The sequence below is a fragment of the Mandrillus leucophaeus genome, unplaced genomic scaffold (genome assembly GCF_000951045.1).
Source record: "Mandrillus leucophaeus isolate KB7577 unplaced genomic scaffold, Mleu.le_1.0 Scaffold643, whole genome shotgun sequence".
Lineage (NCBI taxonomy): Eukaryota > Metazoa > Chordata > Mammalia > Primates > Cercopithecidae > Mandrillus > Mandrillus leucophaeus.
Window position 1 is genome coordinate 454287 of NW_012106953.1, and position 20880 is coordinate 475166.

General features: G+C 44.0%; 1 protein-coding gene across 3 annotated transcripts in view; it reads left to right on the forward strand.

Annotated features, from left to right (window-relative positions):
- Nucleotides 1-20880, forward strand: part of AMOTL1 (angiomotin like 1) — a 188692-nt gene that overhangs the window by 158825 nt on the left and 8987 nt on the right. For all 3 annotated transcript variants that reach the window (XM_012000930.1, XM_012000931.1, XM_012000932.1), the window contains 5 exons: nucleotides 3283-3428; nucleotides 7410-7559; nucleotides 13037-13227; nucleotides 18232-18357; nucleotides 19443-19669. In XM_012000930.1, the coding sequence (XP_011856320.1) occupies nucleotides 3283-3428; nucleotides 7410-7559; nucleotides 13037-13227; nucleotides 18232-18357; nucleotides 19443-19669 (840 nt within the window). The remainder of the gene's footprint in view (nucleotides 1-3282; nucleotides 3429-7409; nucleotides 7560-13036; nucleotides 13228-18231; nucleotides 18358-19442; nucleotides 19670-20880) is intronic.

Here is a 20880-nt window from a genome sequence, read left to right on the forward strand (position 1 = left end):
ACTTACCCTTTTTTTAGTGGCATTTTCCTCAGCTGGAAAATAAGAATTATGTTGCCTACCTCCTACAGAAAACTTAGAATAAAGAGACTACTATAATTAACCATTCCTGAAACACAGTACTTACTCAACAAACATGGGAAGATATTGTTATTACTATTGTCATGAACATTGTTTTTAAAACTTTATAATTGACAACACTACTGCCTATCAGTGGACAAGGAGTTCTTAACCAGTATGAGTGATACTAAGTGATGATGCTGGAGCTTTAAGTCTAAAGTCACCAAATTCAGGACAGAGATGTTTGACTCATGAATTTCAGAGGTCTGCAAAACACTCCAGAAACGAATGTAGCTTTTGTCCAATCTCCACGTTTGTCTGTAGTGTACACTGTGGGGTTTAGGGAGCCTGGGCAGAGGAAGGAACCAGAGGTATCCATGGTCAGTACCAGCCATCTGGTGTGTAGCGGCTTGTAAGTGAGCAGTGGGCTCGAAGGTCGAGTGGACAACTGTATAACAAAGGCTGTTAGGAGATCACGAGGATACTGAATACCTAACAGCTAACAGGAGCTATGATTTATTGTTCTGTGGACACTGAACTTGGCACATAATAAAGACTCATTCATTCATTCAACAATATTTTTGAGCCAGGCGCTCTTATTGGCCCAGGGAATCAATAATAACTAAAACAAAGTCCTGAGTACTCAGGTCCCTTTATACTTTATAAGCATCATTATAACAACACTGTGATGTAGATGTTACCATTGCCATTTGATAGATGAGGGAGCTGAGGCACAGAGAGGTTAAATACCTCACCTGAGGCCTCATAATTATAAAGTAGTGAGCCTAGGATTTGAATCCAGGTCTTTCTCATGCTAAAATCCTTTCTTTAGCTACAATATGATACTGCTTATCAAGCAAATAGCAAACGCTGAGATCATGTATGTATGTGGCAGGGGGGTGTTGGAGGGGTGGGATGTTTGTTGACTCAGGACTATCTAAATAGCTATCATTGTGATATAACAATAAATAATAGTCATCACTGATCTACAGAACATGAGAAACTTTGGTTGTGGCTTCTATTCTTGAGTTCAGACTTTCATTTTACTGCTTCTTGTCAACATCAGTGTATACTTGGTGGCCCTCAACAAAGAGAAGAATGTTTATGCTTAGGTTGATAACCAGGTAGAAGCTCTGAGATCCTGAGGTTCATTTCCAGGATGCCTGCTTAGTAATGCCTGAGTGCCCTCCAGAGCTTGGACAAGGCCAGCAGGCACTATGACCATTGAGATGTTGTCCAAACCTAGGATTAGGTGGTCAAATATCAGTGACTTTGCACAAAGTGAGGTGCTTTGGTCCCTTCAGGGCTGTGGATGGGGGTGGGTAGCACTAGTGGGCTGCCACCAACCCCTTTGTTTAGGTCTCTCACATGCCTGTTTTCCACGGATTGGGAAGGAAGTTTCAGAGGCACCATTTCAAATGCCACAGAAAGGGAGAAGGGGCAGTGCAGAGGGTCACTGCAGTGGGGCATAAAGAACCCAGAAATAATGCTGTGCTCTGAGTCGGGATCTTGGTGGCCTCATCTTGTTTTCAGGGGATGCCATTGCTTCTAGGAAGCAGAGCCACCGCTTAGCTTTACAAGTCAGCTCCTTCAGTCTGTCGATTCAGAAGCTGTTCCATTGCCCTCTGATTCCGTTGACATAATTCGACGATGCAAGGGTTGTGCAGTCAAGAAGGAAGGACAGTGTACTGGGACATCAGGAAAACCAGATTCTGGCCCTGGCTCTGTCCCCACTGGCTGGGAGACCCTGGACAAGTGCCTTTGCTCCTCAGGGCTTTCCTCTTCTCAGCAGTGAAGCAAAAGAGGGAGAACTGGATGTTGATGTTTCCTGTGATCCTTTCTGGCTCTAAAGTTGTGAGTTTATCTGATATTTGCAGCCTTATAGTGTCATTTTAATTTCCATGCTCTATATTTAAAACCACATTTTTCTGCCCTGTTAGTGTGCTGCATTCTTTCTATTGCTTCAGAACACATAGTGCTGGTCCTTAATGTCTGATAACTATTCGTTAAATTAACGAATGCATATAGGCGGAAATGTGAATGCATGCAAACACTGTTAACCACTGGTGTCACTTCCAGACTTGGGTTCTTTATGGTTCAGTGTGGGTTGCTAGGAGGATTGAGATAGCCAGTATGGAATATTGCAATGGTGTGGGCACACAGAAATCCATTTCTAACTACTATTGTTGCTGCTACTATTGTAATTCTATGCCTCATTTTCTATAAATACGGAATAGTATGCATACGGTTTTGTAACTACCTGTTTTCAATAAGGAGACTTTTTTTCATGTCACTAGTATTCTCTTATTTAATTTTAATGGCTGCATCCTATCAGAGAGTTTCTAGAAGTTTATTTGGCCAATCTCTTATGTATTGTTTGTTCAAGTTTTTCCATATTATAAGCAACGTATCTAAAGAGTCTTATTTTTAAAAAACAACATATTGCTTTTGCAACATGAAAAGTATTTTCAATAAGAAATGCTCATCCCATGACACTATCGACTGCCTGCTTAAGCTAAAACAGTAGAGAAGTCTGTATAGGATGATGGGTAACTAAGAGCGCACCAGCCTTGGCTTCCTACATGCAAAGAGAGGCAGTGATCGCCATCATTACATTATCATTGAATGAGAGAAAAGCAGTTTTCCTAAATTTAAAGCCTTGTCCCTTTCCCCTTTTCAGCAGGAAAAGGATAAATTGTGGGGCCAGGTCATATGGGAAGAGGATCTACCCGGAGATTGGAGGCCTGACCTTGATGCTCCCCTCTGCTGTCTAACCTCAGGCAAAGAGCTTACCTCTCTGGACTTGGTTTATTTTTCTGTGAATGAGAATGTTAATATTATTATTAATATTACCCACTCTTTCATCACAGATTTGGAAAATGGAAGCAAGGAAGGTTGTAAGCATAAAATGTAATCGTAGATACAAGATTAATTTGAAGTATGAAAGTCAGTGTTGTAGAGAAGTGAGTTATCGAGAATATGGGGTCACTGGTTCTTTGTGTACTGTTCACAATGTGGCCTGGAATGTATCTAGCGTTGACAGTGGTTTTTGAGAAAACCGTTACCTTCCATACCACCGCTGTTAAAAGGGAGCAGAAACAGCAATTCAGTCCTCCGCTATTTGCATGCTTTTTATTTTTAATCCTTGCCAGATGTAGACTGGCCATGAGCCCAGAGGGTGAGCAATTTCTGATAGAGGTAGTTTTGTTCTTGTTTCCCTTCTAGACAAAGAATTCTTGAAGGAAAAGGAGAAATTAGAAATGGAGTTAGCAGCAGTGCGGACTGCAAGTGAGGACCATCGGAGACACATTGAGATCCTGGACCAGGCTTTGAGCAATGCCCAGGCCAGGGTCATCAAGCTGGAAGAGGAGGTGAGACCAGGCTGTGGGGATTTGGTGGGGAAGAGGGGAAGCAGAGCCCAGAGGGCTTCCACTTTCTTTTCCTAACCCAACTACCTTAACCAGAGCCAATTCCAAGGAGTTGAGACAGGGGAGGAATATGGGAAACTTCTCAAATAAAAGTGAATAAAAACAGAGTCTATGCATTCTAGAGCCAGGCAAAGTCTGAAAAGCACAGGGGAATCCCATCAGCAAAGCACTCACACTCGGTGTGAAGCCCAGCCTACAGCCCATCGGTTGACATGTGTCCTACTCAGGCGTCATGCATTGCATTTAGTAGTTTCTGATGAAATCAACCCTTTAGCTTAAGCATTATGAGGTAGCCTTTTCCTCAACCTGACTGAGGAATTAAAATGACCATTTCTGAGGTCCAAGCTAAGGAATCCAGGCTATAGATGAAGAAGAAGAAAAGGAGCAGAGGCCTAGCCAGGCAGCCAGGGGCCTGCTGCCCTGCACCTTCCAGCGCCCTGCGGTGGTGGCGGCAGGTGCCTCTGTGTTACACAGGCTTACCTGAGCAGGCTTACTGAGCACTTACAAAAGTGCTTAGCTTGTCGCTGGGCACAGAGGAAACAGTATTGTTACTAACCCAACTGTTGTTGAATTAAAAAAACTGTCTCTTCAGAAAACCTCCCCCGATGCTAAGTAACAGGGATGTTTCATCAAATTTCAAACAGAAGGATAAAGCAGCTGAAGAGGAAGATGATGGAGTAAACGAGGGTCTCGCCCATTGGAAGCCTTTAAAACCCCATAAGTCTTGCATAGAAACTACCATTTTAATACTAGCATAAGGATGCGGGGCGGCAGCCCCCATGGTATCTTCCATGTTGCCACTAAGGAACGTATCAAATATGAAAACACTTGCCACAGAAAGTGACCTCAACCCCTTAAAGACAGGAGATCTATTATGCTTGAGGAGGCTGGGGCTTCTCATTATTGTCATTACTGAAATGACATCTCCATCTCCATGAATGGAGCTAAGGAAAATGGTGGTTTTAAAAATCTTTTAGTTTCAATATTTCTATTAAAGTAAGAGTTCATTGTGAGCTTCTTGAAGACAAGTTATAACAACCAATATGGGTCTTTTTTTATCATTATATTTCTGTGAAATCTTTAGTTGGTTGAATGTAGCCTCTCCAGAATGTCTCATAGGTCTGTTTCCAGCATCACTCCTTTCTAATTAGAGTTTCCTTTAATGGTCTTCATTCAGTTCAGATACTGAGAGCCTACTGTAATTTACCATGATGGGTAAGAGTGAACTCTAGAGCAGACAGCTGTAAGCGAGAGTCCTGGCTGTATGGCCTGTCAGCTGTGTGACCTTAAGCAAGTCACATAACTTTGAAGACTTCTCTCATCTCTAATGGAGATAATAAAGGACTTTACCTCCTCTTCCTGTTATTATTTGGAGGATTAAATGAGATACTACATATAAAGCACAATGCTTGGCATGGTAGTGTTCCGACAGTGTTAACTGATGTAATTACTGTTATTAATCATCCTCATCAGGATATATGCCTTGCTAGAATTAAGGTTGATACAAAGGTGAAGGAGACAGATTCCTGCCTTCAAACTTCTTGCAATTGCTTAAGGATAATATTTATTCATTTAGCAAATACTTACTGGGTGCCTACTAAATGCTGAGCGCTATTTCAGGCATTGGGTACACCCTGTTCACTCTGCCCAGCGGGGACGAAAATAGGCAAATCTCTTGGTGCTTATAGTCTAGTGGCTACACATTCAGAGAAGTATATTCAGTGGAAGTTATGGTAAGTGGTGTATGAATCACACACACAAAATATTTTGTCAGATTAGGCTGCAGGAACCTTCACTTAGTAGGTCTTCAGAAGCCAGGGGAATTGAGCAATCAAAATCACAAGGAATGAAAGGGCCGGATAAAAATCGATCCTAAGAACAGCTGTAAAAAAAGTCTGTAAAGTTGCTCTGTCCTCCTTGAAAGGTGAAAGCATCTCCATTTTATTCCAGTGACTTCAGCTAGGACAGGATATAGGTATAACTCACAGCGGTGCTGCCTGCTAAGTCAGAAAGCTCACCTAGCAGCTGAATCACTAGCGTGTTCCAACTTGCCAGTGTCATCATTGAACTCAAGACTGAATACACCCAGGTGCAGAATGACAGGAAATAGCATCCGGTGTCTTCTCACCCAGGACCAAATCAAGTCGATGCCTAAGCCTGATTTTTGGCACTAGCCAGTTCTCAGAATGCTGTCAGTATGCCCAGGATTTATGAACATGGGCCAAACTCCTAATTGGAAGAAAACAAAGTGTGAGAGTGAGAGTTGGAAGTTGTTGGTCATAATTCTAAATCCATACCTGATGTGACATTTCCATAAATTATTATAACCTTAATTTCCATCTCCTCAGTTATTGTGTTGTTGAATATTCACTATGCACTTCCCATCTCTTCAGGGCTGCCAACTAATCTATAAAGGACTCTGAAATCTTTAGGACAAAGTTACTCCATAGATGTCTATAATAAGATTTTTTTTTTTATTCACACATACATAAATGGGTACACATACATATATACATACATATCTAATTTCTCTATTATAAATGTAATTTATGCTTGTTATAAAAAACTTGAAAAAATATAGAAAAGAATAAAGAAGTAATTGCCATTCTGTCATATAGATAAGCATGCTTAATGCTCTAAGTATTTCATTCCTGCCCTTTTTTCATGGATAGATAGACATCATTATAATGTTGTATGTAATTTTTGATTCTGGATTTTTCACTTGACATTGTAGAATAAGCATTTCTTCATGATATCAAAAACTCTTTTTTTAATTCTATTTATTTTATGTTATTTTTAATTTTACTTTAAGTTCCGGAATACAAGTGCAGAACATGTAGATTTGTTACATAGGTATATATGTGCCATGGTGGTTTGCTGCACCTATCAACCCATCATCCGGGTTGTAAGCCTCACATGCATTAGCTATTTGTCCTAATCCTCTCCCTCCCCTCACCCCTACCCCCCAACTTGCCCCGGTGTGTTTTGTTACCTCCCTGTGCCTATGTGTTCTCATTGTTCAGCTCCCACTTAATGAGGGAGAACATGCGATGTTTTGTTTTCTGTTCCTGTGTTAGTTTGCTGAGAATGATGGCTTCCAGCTTCATCCATGTCCCTACACAGGACATGATCTCATTCCTTTTTATGGCTGCATAGTATTCCATGGTGTATATGTGCCACATTTTCTTCATCCAGTCTATCATTGATGGGCATTTGGGTTGCTTCCGTGTCTTTACTATTGTAAATAGTGCTGCAATAAACATACGTGCAAAAACTCTTTATTTACTTCACTTTCAGTGCCTGAAAATGCAGCAATTATTAAGCAGTAAACAAGTATTGAGCTCAAAGCTGCACAAATTACCAAAAGCAGGTACCCCAGTAGGGTCTTCAATTTCATACATCCTAGCCATTGTAGGTATAACTGGCAGCCTATGTGTAAATCTTTTCTGTTCCAGTGCACTTGAAGGGTAGGAGTAGAGAGGTGGGAGGTACCTGCACCTGTAGTTTTGTTTTGTTTTGTTATGTTTTTTTGAGACGGAGTCTCGCTCTGTCGCCCAGGCTGGAGGGCAGTGGCCGGATCTCAGCTCACTGCAAGCTCCGCCTCCCTGGTTTACGCCATTCTCCTGCCTCAGCCTCCCGAGTAGCTGGGACTATAGGCGCCCGCCACCTCGCCCGGCTAGTTTTTTTGTATTTTTTAATAGAGACGGGGTTTCAGCGTGTTAGCCAGGATGATCTCGATCTCTTGACCTCGTGATCCGCCCGTCTCAGCCTCCCAAACTGCTGGGATTACAGGCTTGAGCTACCGCGCCCGGCCGACCTGTAGTTTAAATAGGATCTCCAGGTAATCTGACCCTACCTCCTTCACCCCAGGTTTGAGAATCAGTGGTCTAAATTCTGTGCTCTTTTTGACTGTTCTCCACTCAGTTACGGGAGAAGCAAGCATATGTTGAGAAAGTCGAGAAGTTGCAGCAGGCCCTGACCCAGCTGCAGTCTGCATGTGAGAAGCGAGAGCAGATGGAGCGGAGACTGCGGACTTGGCTGGAGAGAGAGCTGGACGCGCTGAGAACCCAGCAGGTAAGGAACTGGGCATAGACTGGTGAAAGAATTAGATATGTTCACTCAGCAAATGTATGGAACATCTACCATGGACCAGATGCTGCACCTTGCTCCCAGGATTCAGAGGGAAACAGGAACTCCCTGTCCTCAGTGAACCCATACAACGACCAGGACAGAAGGCGAGCAGTCCACTTACTGGAGTGACAGATGTCCTCACAGAGAGAAAGTGGTCACCAGCTTGGGGCTAGGGAGAGGGGAATGCAGCATTAGATGACTTCAGAGAGGAGGACATTTGAGCTGGACATTGAAAGATGAGTTTGTTGGATATTTGAGGGCAAGAACATCATAGGTAGAGGGAGAATATGGTAAAGGACAGGGCCATGAAACGACATGGCAGGTCCAGGGCAGCAGGGTGCAGGTAGCTAGGGAGAATGCCCAGGGCAGCAGGGTGCAGGTAGCTAGGGAGAATGCCCAGTGCAGTGGCTGGTGAGGAGACTAAGGCTACTTGTGGAGGGCATTTGGTCAAGCTGAGAGACTGGGCTTTTTTCCTATAGTCAACAGAGTACCAACAACTGGGAGGTTTTTAAGCTGGAGAGAAATATGGTGCAAGAGATCGGGGAGAGAGCCCTCTGATGTCAGAGGACCATCCAGAGGGTGGATGTTAAAGTCACAGAGGCCAGCCTGAAGGTTGTCGGTGCAGCCTAGGGTGTAGTGACAGTGAGAACTCGTGGAGGAGTTGAAGGGAAGAGCCAATAAGAGGTGACATTAGTAGCACATGATGATCAGTGAGTTTTCAGAGGTAAAGGAGAGGAAGGGATGTAGGACCATCCCTAGAAAATAACATTGGCCATAAGCTCCTATTCCTGCTGCCTGTCCTTCTCTGTAACTCAGCTGTGAGTTGGCACAGAATGAAAAGCCCAGCCTGGAGTTCACCTGCACCACAGCAAGCAGGAAGAAGACTGGTCAAAGCTCCTGGCCCCAGACAAGCCTGTCCACCATCACCCAGCATGATGAGCAGAGGCCTTTATGCAGCTGGTGAAGGGTGTGCTCTAAATTGGGATACCAGGGAAATGCAAGGCAGGGCCCCATGGAATTATCTACTGGATAGGGCATAGTGGTTGTGGTTAAAACACTTGAAAACACTTGAGCGCATGCACTCAGGCCAGCTCAGCCCTCTCGCAGGGCAGGCCCGTACGGTTCCCTCTGGGTGTGTGCATTTGGCTGGAGAAGGAGGTGTTAGTGAGATTGCCCAGAAAACTAAGAAACCCACTTCCGCCTCCCACTGTCTTAGCTTGGTGGATAGCTCATAAGAAAAGGCGGGTCTGTCTGTGGACTTCTAATACTGATAAACTGTGCCGCATACTTTGGCACAGAGTTACACCCTTCAGCTGTTCTCTGTTGCTCGGTTGCTGAGATCTTGGACAGGGGTTCTCCCTGGTTCCAGGTATGGCACTGGCCCACAATAGACACTGATGAATCTTTCTTTGGCTGACCAAATGGGCACATCTTGGTTCTTAGAGCACAAAAAGAATGTTCCTTCCCGGTTAATATGCTGTCCACACCCTACAGTTAGATTACTTCTCCTTGGCTTTTCTGCGTGCTGTGAAACCAGACTTACCTCCGTTATCCTTGTTGTTTATCAAGAAGAAACATAATGTTAGAATTATTGAAAAGTATCTTAATTGCCACAGAGGATAGTTGGCTGTATGCACCCTGAGACCCATGCACGCTCACCCACACGGTTTCCTCAGGCAGGTAAAAACAACATTCCTGCTGTGCATGAAGGCTGCTGACAGGCTGAGGAGCACCAGTGGGGGACAGAAATTTCAGAATTGAGGCTCTCCTGGGAAATTACTCTGCTTTCATTTTGAATTCGTGTTCGGGAGCTGATGGCAGACCCCCAGCTGTGTATGGCTGACATGAGACCAAAGAGGAGGAGACAGTCTCTAAACAGAACTGTGATGCTCAGCATCTCTTTAAAAATAACATTACAGTTTGTTGTTGTTGTTGTTGTTGTTTTTTAATGAGAGCATTAATCTGCCTCCTATGATATGAAATACATTCAGGGATTATTTCCCTGTTGCTCTTGATACTTATTAAAAAGATAAGTAGAGGTTGAGTATCCCTAATCTGAATTGCTTGGGACCTGAAGTGTTTTGGGTTTTGTATTTTCAGGTTTGGGATGCTCAGCCTTCTTATTTTTTTTCCTGTAATACTTCTTTATTTTCTGATTTTCACAGTAAGCATACATGATCTTATAACCGAAAAAAGGTTAAAACGTTATTACAAAAAAATCAACTGGAAACATCTTGAGGTTTTTACTAGTTCCATGTGGCAGATACTGTAAAAAGGGCAAAGTGTGTCTAAACTCATTTTTGGGGACTATGGGCTGGTCTGGGGGGCAGCTCTGCTGGCCTCACCAGGGATGACTCGGAGTCTACTTGAGAACATGGGGTCATCCGAGGAACTCAGCCTGTCCGGGAAAGGGGATCCAGGGCCTCTCTGATCCCCTCCTCCTCACTCACCGTCACGCAACTCATGAACGTGCCTGCCAGTTCTTGGGCAGCAGCCTCAGGCAGCCTCGAGAAAGACTTCTGCCATCCACGCCACACCCTGTTCCTTCATCCCTGTGTCCAAGGCAGTTATGTGACAGCTTTAGAAAGCATGCTGGGGTCCCACTGTCACAAAGCTCCTGGTCATCTCCACCCTCAACAGATCAATAGACCAACCGCATGGACTCACCACTTCCCATTGGGCATGATTCTGAAGAGACTTTTGAGAGTGCGGCTTAAGAGTTCTTGTTGATTCAACAGCCCAGACAAGGGCTCTGCCCTTTGACTTATGCCGGGTCACAGCTGAACCCGTCTACTTGGCCCCCTCTAATAACACAGAGCCCTCGAGTCAGCTCCAATTATTTCTTCTGGACCTTTCCAGAAGGGCTGGTACACTGAGGATGAGCAGAGAGGCATGGAATCGTGTGTTGATTCCGAGCATGGGCCCCAGGGTTAAACCGGCCACAGTTGAATCCTGCCTCCCACCAGAAAAGTAGCCTAGAGTAAGTCATCTTTCTGAACCTTAACTTCCTTATCTATAAAGTGAGGCAAATAAATTATACTTACCTCACACTTGTAACTACAAATAAAATCTGAACAAAGTGCTTATTGGAATGCCTTGCACTTAGCAATTGATTAAAAGCAAATCACTCTCACTGCTGTTTTTTCATTGCCATCATTACCTTCAGAGTCATTTAAAGTTTTAGGGCATTCGTTGGTACCCTCTCCCAAATTCCGCCATTACCCCAGATTTTCCAGCCTCATTGAGAACAAGGTCAACAGAAGTGTGGCTTACTGAAGGGGATGGAGAGAGAAAGATAGGTTGGGACAATAGGACTAGCAGAAAGAAAAGCTCTTAATCAACAGTTCCTGTTTTATAAGCAGTTGCCCCTCTACCATGGGAGGTCAAATAGTGCTTCAGCATCATTAGAAACTGGGAGGGAAATGAAAGAGAAAAAAGATAAAAGAGAGAGGGGAATTTACATTTTTAAGAACTCACAATTTTCTCTCTTTTACAAAGAGCTCAAATTAATTTTCACATCTTACTTCCACAGTAGTCCTATGAGAAAGAAGAGAGAAGGTTCTTGAAGAATGTTCTTTAAAAGGGAAATGAGGCACAGGGAAGTTAAAGGGACCAGCCCAAGGTCATGTAGCTAACGAGGACATTCTTCCCACACGAACACATTGAGGGCGAAGACTTAATCTGTAGTGTTCACTGTTGCATCCCTGGCGCATGGTACATGCTCAGTCAATACTTGCCGTCTAGCTGACTGAATGGGCGGCAGAAGCTGGCCCACCTGACCATCAATCTGTTTTTCTCGGTAGCACATTTACCCATTAGACCATGCTAGCTCTGTACCCTTGAATGTTGACATTCATGCATTTATGTAAATAACTCTTAATGACATGAATTAGGGGGGGCTATGAAGAGTTGTCATGATCTCATGTGAGGTTAAGAGGATTCTGCAAAAATAAGCCAGCTGAGATGGTAACAGAAGGGATTTAGATAGAAACTGACAAGCATAGATGGCAGCTTAGTGAGGCCATGGAAGATTTTTCTTGGAAAGTTTCTAAAAATAAGGGAGTGTCTCATCTCGCTGGACTGGTTCATTTGTTCTCCTGCCTGAGGCTAGGTGCCTAGCCAGATGGAGTCAGTGCCCTTCCTGCACAGGTCAGGTGAGGATAGGTGTGCCCTTCTGCTGTGTTCCTACTTAAAATGTTGGTCACTGGCAAGATACCACTTCCTAGAGTAATTTATATTTGTAGCTTTAAAAAAAATCGAATAAAAACAAAATTTGGTTTACAAAAAATCCATAGACCCATTTCTTTTTTCCTCTCTGATACGATTAGATTCCATCAGTACAGCTCGGCTGCCCAGCTGTTGCTCTGGGTAATTCCCCAGTCGTTTTCTTAATCTATGGGATTATGTGGTTCTGGGTAAAGCATTCACATGCCTCTCATCTTGCACCCAGCTCTGCGTTTAAAATTTGCAATCACTGGAAAACATGAGGGGAATGTGTACCCCAGGATATAGACTAGCTGGGATGAAATCATTCTCCCTGGAGTACTAGGGAGCCTGGTCCACACTCTGACTGGGCCCCTAACCCTGAGACCCCGAGATGACCTCTCTCTGCTGCTGCTCTGAAGGCAGAACTTTCTCAGAACGCCAACTTCTTCTGTGTCATGCTCTTTAGAGGAAATAGCGTACCTAATTAAAGGAAAAAGATTCTGAAGTATGAACATCCTCAGTTTGTAAGCAATCCAGAAAATGGCTTTATTTTCTCTTATTGACACAGATGAAAAGAAAAGACTGAAAAATGAGCTTGCCTTATGCTAGAGGTCTTCTGCTTTCATATGCATTATTATCTAGTTTGATTCTCATCCTCAGGCCTCTGAGTGGGGCAGTTATGAATACCTCCTTTCCCAGCATTGCAGTTAGGCAGCATGCAAGTTAGGACATCTCCCACTTCCTTTGCCTTCCATTTCCCCCGCCAGCCTCAGGGGAAACAAACAGCTGGAATCACTTTGTGGAATTCTGGAGAAAGTACCCTAGACCAGGAGGCCAAGACTTAATTCCTATTCTTGCTTTTGGTGTAATTAACTGCATGCCATTTGACAAGCCACTTCTTGTCATGCAAAGGCCTTGACCTGCAGAGATAGACCCAGGTTTGAATCCTGACCCTACTACTGATTAGCTGAGGGACATTGCATCATTAATGTAATCCCTCAGAAACTTCATTTCTCATTTGTAAAACTGGGATAATATTGTCTGTTTTGCAGAGCACCATGAGAATTAACTACAATAGAGGAATTTGGAGGTGAAGTAGCATGGTGTGTGAATTGCTGCAGGATCTGGGGAACTTCATCTGTTCTGTATGGGCAGTTGTGTAGACAGCATTGATGTGGTTTTGAGCATCAAGATGTTTTTTTCTACTCCTTCAGAAACATGGAAATGGCCAGCCATCCAACGTGCCGGAATACAATGCCCCAGCCCTCCTAGAACTTGTGCGGGAGAAGGAGGAACGGATCCTAGCCCTGGAGGCCGACATGACGAAGTGGGAGCAGAAGTACCTGGAGGAGAGCACCATCCGACACTTTGCTATGAATGCTGCGGCCACCGCAGCAGCTGAGAGGTGAGACCAGTGGAACTCTGGTGGTCGTAAAAGCAATCAAAGCAAAACAAACAGGCTATCCAGAGAGGTCCAAGACCCATCCTAGGGAGTGAGGTCAGCTAAAAATTATTTTTAAGTGGTTATAGTGCTAGTTGGAGAGCAAAGTGGTATAACATTTCTAGAGGGTAATTTGGCAATATATATTTTCCCTTTGAGTCCACAATTCTAGTTCTAGACATTTATCTTTTAAAAATCATATAAGTGCCTGAAGATGGATGTCTGAAGAGTTAATCTCAGTGTTGTTGAAATTATCAATACATTTAACACAGCCTAGATTTCAACAAGAGGAGGTTCATTTAATAATTTAAAGTACATCACATAGTGGAATACTGTGCAATCACCAAGAATGATGTTGTGAAAGTATATTTAAGGCACTTTTTAATGCTGGATTTATATCATGGGCCAAACTAGAAGAATAGATAATCCTCATAGCAGCCCTGAGAGCAGGTATATTATTATCATCTTTATTTTACAAGCAAAGAAAATGAGGCTTAGAGAGGTACAGTGGTTGACTCCTAATCACACTGGTAGTGGGTGGTGGGCTGTGTGTCAAATGGAGATCTGCCTGGCTTGAAAACTGATTTTATATAGTTTGAAATTCTTTTCTGCTACTGTCAGTTTTTACCTCAGTTGCCTTACTTCTTTTTGTAGGTGCACAACTTATTCTGTCTTTATAAACCAGCTCAAAGTGTGCAGTAATTCACAAAAAAAGCTCCTAAATGTTCTGTTAAAACATACTGTTGTCAGAGTGAGCAAGGCACTCTTCGCCTTTGGCCACTGGATCTCAGCTGCGTGCATAGTCGCTGCACACACGTGGGTGGCTGTGCAGGGGACCAATCCAGCCCCTCACTGCCTCCCAGCCAGTTTGCTTTCTGCCCATAAGTTATATTGGGTATTTAACTTAAAGTTGTTTGGAATTCACCAAAATTTAGGGTCAATTTATGTGGAAAGGATCCTCAAATTTCAAAGGAGCATCCAGAAAATGGGACTTCTTAATAAATAAGGGCTATGGTGCTATTTGGATGACAGGACATGAACCCAGAGAGGACTAAAAGCCACATTGCCTTGGGATGGGTTACTATATTTTTAATGACTGCAAGAAGGCCTGTTGGGGTGGAGAGGGGATACTCTTGAAGTTATTCACTGGCTGTCAGGTTCATTACTGAAGTAGGGGAGAATCCCCAGTAGTGTGCTCAGATGTTAGCTCCAGGAATTGGAGAAAGCAGTGCCACCATTCGGGCGTTAGTGTCTGCAGTGGGCGCCGCAGCACACTTGCACCGAGAAAGACCTACAGACCCATGTGGAAAATGCCCGTTTGGGAATCATTTTTCTGTGCTTCCGCGTTGTTTATGTGTGTCTACACTTTGATGGGAAGCAACCCGCAGTATCTATGAGAGTGAGACTTTGGGAGCAGGTATAGACACTTGAGACGGTGCGGTGAAGCTCGGGGTACTGGGTTGAGAGCTGGAGGGAAGTCGCAGCCTCCAGTTCAGCCCTTGCAGTATATGGATGGGCACAGGGAAGCCTTTTGAAACATCGGCTGATTTTTACATAATTGAAATGTTTTTTTTTTTTTTTCAGCTTTTTGTTTTCTAAGCTAATAACTAAATTTCCTCTCTCATTCCGAGGAAGAGAACAACAGGTCATCACAAAGTCACAAAGGGACCTGGCCTTCTTAGACATGTGTGGTCTAGTGCACTGCTATGCGCGGTTGCCCTGGGAGTTTCCTTCCTCCCTGTGATTGTAATGGAGAGAACGCTGCACAGGGAGGCAGGACACCTGCGCTCAGGGCTTCTCCCTCCCTTCCTGACTGTGCGTGTGTGATCCAGGACAAGCCCTTCTGAGTGTCACTTACATCACATGTGAAATATCAATGATGAGAGCAGGCAACCTGACCACATTGCTCTGGCTGAGAACACTAAAGCCCCAGTAGCAGTGTCAATGTGTGACCTTGGAGAAATGACACAGGGGCTTCCACGTGTCATTGTTGTTTCATCTGTGGGTTTATTGCGTTAGATGTCTGTTTGGGATCCTGGGCCCTGAGAGTATGAATAGGACTAGAAAGTTAAAATCAGGAGTGGGGTAATGAATGGGTCCAAAGCATAAACCCTGTAGTGGGCAGAGGAGGGAGGGCAGGGGACGAGTAGAAACCACAGACCCAATCACAATCACCCGCTCACAGGATTCTAGGCCCAGCCTTATTCTTATCCTTTGTGCAAGGGGAAATTACTCTTACCCCAGAGAGCAGGAGTTCTGTGGGATTTACCCAGTCCCACTGTTCCCCTTCTCTGCCTTATTTGAAGTCTTGGATGGGTAGAGGGAGCCCCTTTCCATCCCCGTCACCCCGCCTTCTTTGCTTTTACACATATTTATTAAGCATCTAATAATTCTGTGAGCAACTACCCTCCCCATTTCAGACTGCCCCTTCTGGGTGGGGGAATAGGTTCAGAGAACCAATCAGATAGCCCCAATCTTAATGTTCTTTTCAAAGAAAACCTCTGTCATTTCAGCGTTGCTTTTTTCCTTTCAGTAAGAGAAAAAAGGAAAATGAAGCGTTTTTGAGGAAAGTACACATTTTGAGCTCTTATTGACTAGGTGCAGGTGCTAAATGGCCACAGACAAATTGGTAAAAATGACTATTTCCAGCCATTAGTTTTGTGACTTTTCAACTACGGATGCATACTTTATATTTATAAGCAATGATTTTTAAACAAAGAAAATAACTTATGTACTCCAACTGGTTTTCCCATCTTTACGCCTCTTGATGCTGCTGGTCAGAATTTTTAGAGAGTCAGCTTATCTTGTATGTGTGCAGAAGGTTTTGAAAATGTTTTAAAATTTCAAAGCAATGTAATATTTCTTTCAGAGTTTTATATGTTTACTGTCTAAGTTGTTTTTATCTAATTGTGTTTGCTATCCTTACTTGGCAATGTAAACATGAATTTTTAGATTCGTTTCCAGCTCCATGTAGAGTCTCCAAAAGTAAATTTGTTGAAAATGTTTCTAGCCACTAATTTCTATATTGATGATTTTGTGCACCATAGTGTGAATTTATAATTTTACAAATATGTTTAAAGCATTTTGTTTGCTTTCTACATCACTTGGCCTTTAGTGTATTTTCAATGACACTTTGCACTTTTCTGAGTCACATTCTCACATATGCCCTCTGGTTTGTTTTTATCTTTACTCATCTTTGCTGAGACCTTATTCTTAAAGACATACAAAACTTGCAGGAGTATAGAGTGATGGTTAGGGGCATGGACTTTGGAGTCATAAATACCTGAGTTAGAATCAATTTTCACTATTCACTAACTGAGTATTCTTGGCAATGTCACCTAACCCTGGTTTCTTCATCTAGAAATTGAGGATAATAATACCTCGTGCACAAGTTGGGAGAACTAAATGAGAGACCACGTGTACCATGCCCTACCCAGTCCCTGTGTGAAGCTGATAGCTGTCATTAAAGGGGCCTCAATTTTTCTGTTTTGGGCTATTCTGTAAAAAAAAAAAAAAAAAAAAAAAAAGCTTTAAAGTTTTCAGGCCGGTCACGGTGGCTCACATCTGTAATCCCAGCACTCTGGTAAGCCAAGGCAGTTGAATCACCTGAGGTCAGGAGTTCGAGACCAGCCTGACCAACATGGTGAAACCCCGTCTCTACTAAAAATACAAAATTAGCCAGATGTGGTGATGCATGTCTGTAATCCCAGCTACTTGGATGACTGAGACAGGAGAATCGCTTGAACTCAGGAGGCGGAGGTTGCAGTGAGCTGAGATCGTGCCACTGCACTCTAGTCTGGGCAACAAGAGTAAAACTCCACCTCAAAAAAAAAAAAAAAAAAAAAAGTTTTTCAGTATGATTGTACATTGGAACATGAAGTTAAAAAGATGTGAAATACTTGGCTACATTATGTCTTACTAATTAGGTACTCATGTAGTCAGAGCCATTATTGTGCCTTTCATCTTGAGATGTATCACTTAGATGACGCAGTGATCTTATTTTTACTAATCATTGTTAGTTAGCAGCAATTGTCAAAACCAGTGGCAGGAATAGTTATCGGTGACTGGTTGTTTATAGTCAGACAGATGCTTGCAGTGAAACTGCTTCTTAATTTACTTGTGTCTGCCCTTGCCCTCACTGCACCCACCTCACCTGAACTTGTCAAGGACAGTGTCTGCCTTCATCTTTCTGCCCTGGGCCCTGGGATGCCTATTACCTTGTCCTGACCTGCATCCCAGGCAGGGCCCATAAAACAAGAAGTGAGACAGAATACAACATGAACGAAGACTTCAGCTCGGAGCCTCACTCGCTGAGAGGACCAGTCTCAGTTTTAAGTATTTACTGAGCCCCCATTTTACTGTAAAATACTGAAGTAGGCATTCTATGCTATATGGGCGATAAACAGAAATAAAACCTAAACTTTGATGGGAAAGGTGAGGCATAGGACAAGCATGAAAAAGTACAACCATGGAAATACCAACAAATATCATAATAATAATAATAATAATAATAGTGTCCATATGTTAGTAGATTAAATCTCTAGGTGCCCATTTTACATATTCTTAACATGCCATGTAGTTAAATACATAATCTAGTCACAGGGCAGAGGGGACTTGATTTTTGAATTTTTTTTGTTTTCCTTAGATACTGCTTAATTCTATCTAGTTTAGGAAGAGAATTGGACAGAATTCAGGAGAGGAAAAGTGGGTGAAGGAATTTGTGGAGTTTTAGCACAGCACCCTGTGGTCACCTCTCCACAAGCATTTACACCTTTCTCTGTATGGGCATCAGATGAGATTGATAACTGAGCTGGGGAAGTTGGGAGGGAAGGCCTTCATGGGCCAGTGGGAGATGCAGAGCTGATCTCTGTTCCAGCATGAACACCAGCCCCTCCATTCTGTGTCTGTTTGCATTGAGACAAAGCAAGAAGGTTTCCCGTGATCAAACGCATATCCTTGTGTTGCCAGGGACACCACGATCATCAACCACTCACGGAATGGCAGCTACGGAGAGAGCTCTCTGGAGGCCCACATCTGGCAAGAGGAGGAGGAGGTGGTGCAGGCCAACAGAAGGTGTCAGGACATGGAATACACGTAAGGGACGGCTATGTGTGGCACATGGGACCCGCCAGCCCATGTTTGCATTCACACTCCAGGCCTTCCAGAACAGATTGCTTCTCTGTCATGTTCTGAAAGGCTGTGAACATGAGGTCTCCAAAAACTCTCCTCCCCCCTGCTGTGCCATGGAGAGAAGGAAAAGGTTCCAACCTAAGCACGTGGTTCCGCTCAGCAATGGGTCTGGTGCCAGAGTTGTCTGGGGGAAATTGCATGTCACCTGCAGGTTTTAAGATGCAGGCTGAGTCTAGTGACAGAAGAATTTAGATGTCTGTGTTATTTCTTGGTGTCTGTGACATTATGAGCTGAAAAGGGGAAACATTATATTCCAAAGGTTCAGAGTTTTTGAGCCAGAATTTATATATTCCAGTCCAAAGTAAAGAACATATTTAGCTAATGCACTCTTCTGATGGGCTATACAAAATTTCCAGCAGACTTTTTGACATAATAAAATTAGCCTGTCCCACTTCATTACCTGAGGGCTTGTGGAACCCTGGGAGCCCTAGGCCTCTTATTTTGCAGATGTGAAAATAGGGCTGAGTGGTTGAGCCATTGATAGACAGGCTCAGTGAGTTACTATCAAAGTTGTGAAAATAACTCAGCATTCTTCCAGAAAAATCGTCTTCTACCAGAGGACCTGTTCATCTTGGTTCTTTTTTCTTAGAAAATAGAGAAATTGGCTTTAGTTGAAAGCTCACCCTGTTTGAGGCTTTAGAGTTTTTATGCTTCCCTAGCCCCTACCTACCCCCAGCCCCCGCCGCCAATGCTAGACCCTCTAAATATGGTCCCCAGCCCACTTCGGTCCAGGAATGTGGCCAGTCATTCTAACCGTACCTCCCTGAAGTCCCAGTCTCCCAAGGTGCCAGAGAAGGGTGTACTCTTTTGACCTATGACCAAAGACCTGTCTTAACAATTTGGAGATTATCAACATTTGAAGACTCGTACTGTGCTTCATCCTCTATCCCTAAATTACAATTAAAGTCCTTGAGACAGCCTGAGATAAATGTTTCAAGTTTTTCTAGCCAAGTAGCTTTTTATGAAGACTGTTTTGTTTTGTTTTACAGCATTAAAAATCTCCATGCCAAAATCATAGAGAAAGATGCTATGATTAAGGTCCTGCAGCAGCGATCTCGTAAAGATGCTGGAAAGACAGACTCCTCCAGCCTACGTCCTGCCCGCTCCGTTCCATCCATAGCAGCAGCTACTGGGACACACTCTCGCCAGACCTCTCTTACCAGCAGCCAGCTGGCCGAGGAAAAGAAGGAAGAGAAGACCTGGAAGGGGAGCATAGGTGGGCCCCACACCTCTGTCAGGCCATGATTGGAAAAGCAAGATCAGACAGCTTCTCTGCCACTCATGGGACATGGAAATGTCCCTGAATAGTTCCTGGTCTCAGTTTACTCATCTGTGAAGTGGGGAGGGAAATCAATCATACTTCAGTTATAGAAATTCAGTGAGATATGTGGAAGCACTGTGTACATTCTAAAGACTGCACCACTGGAGTAGCTCTTAGCCATGGGTTGACTCAGATCATAATTATCTATTATTGTTATAAGTTGAGGTGACCCTTGTAACACAAAAGGCTGTCATGGAAAAGCCTAGAGACATCACACCTCTGAACTTGGCTGTGCTCTAGACCAGTTGTATGACGGCTCCACCTCTGCTTCCATGTCTAGAAAGGGAGGACAGTGTCTGCCTGATTTACCCCATGGGGCATGGGAGGGAAGAATGGGATAATGGGGAGAGGACATTGGAAGAAGTGCTGTCTCGCATAAGGTGGGGGTGATAAGTTTTTGCTGTATTGTTGCATGGGCAGAATTTTGAGGAACATTCTCTAAGTGTGGTCTTAGCCAGGAGTAGGTTTCCTGGGGGCAGGTGGGCTTGTTGGCTGGCTGGGTTAGCCAAGGTGGAGGGGAAGCAGGCGGCGTGCCCACACACAGGTCCTCCACACCCTTTCCCTGCACTCTGGCCTCTCCAGGGGTCTGGCCCTTCTTTGATGCATTTCCCCACATCAGATCATGTTTTCGTTTCTCGGTGCAGCTGAGAGCCAGTTGTCCTCAGCACAGGACCCCAGAGGAGACGGGCTGCTCTGGGCCAGAGGGGATAAGAGCTTCCATATGAACCCGACAGAGTTGGGGGGATCAAAGGCTCCCAGCCAGAATCTCTGTTTGAAGTTCCTCCACTGGTAGCTTCAGCAGCCCCTGCCCCCAAAGGAAATACACTTCAAAGAAGACATGTGTGTACGGCAGCTGAGATCATCAAAGACTGTCCCAAGGACATTTAGCTCCCAGCCCAGCAAGAAAGCCGGGAGGCAGTGCTGAGACAGGCCTGGTCAAGGAGTTTGAAAATTTGCTCAGCTCTGGCAGAAACCTCCCTGGGAGTCCCCTGTTTGTGACATGCAGCCAGGCAGGCATCTCTGGTGTCTGTGCCTGTATCCCCTAGGACCTGGCATGTCTAAACCAGGCCTGGGAGCCGGAGGACTTGTCTAAAGGAAGAGCTGCT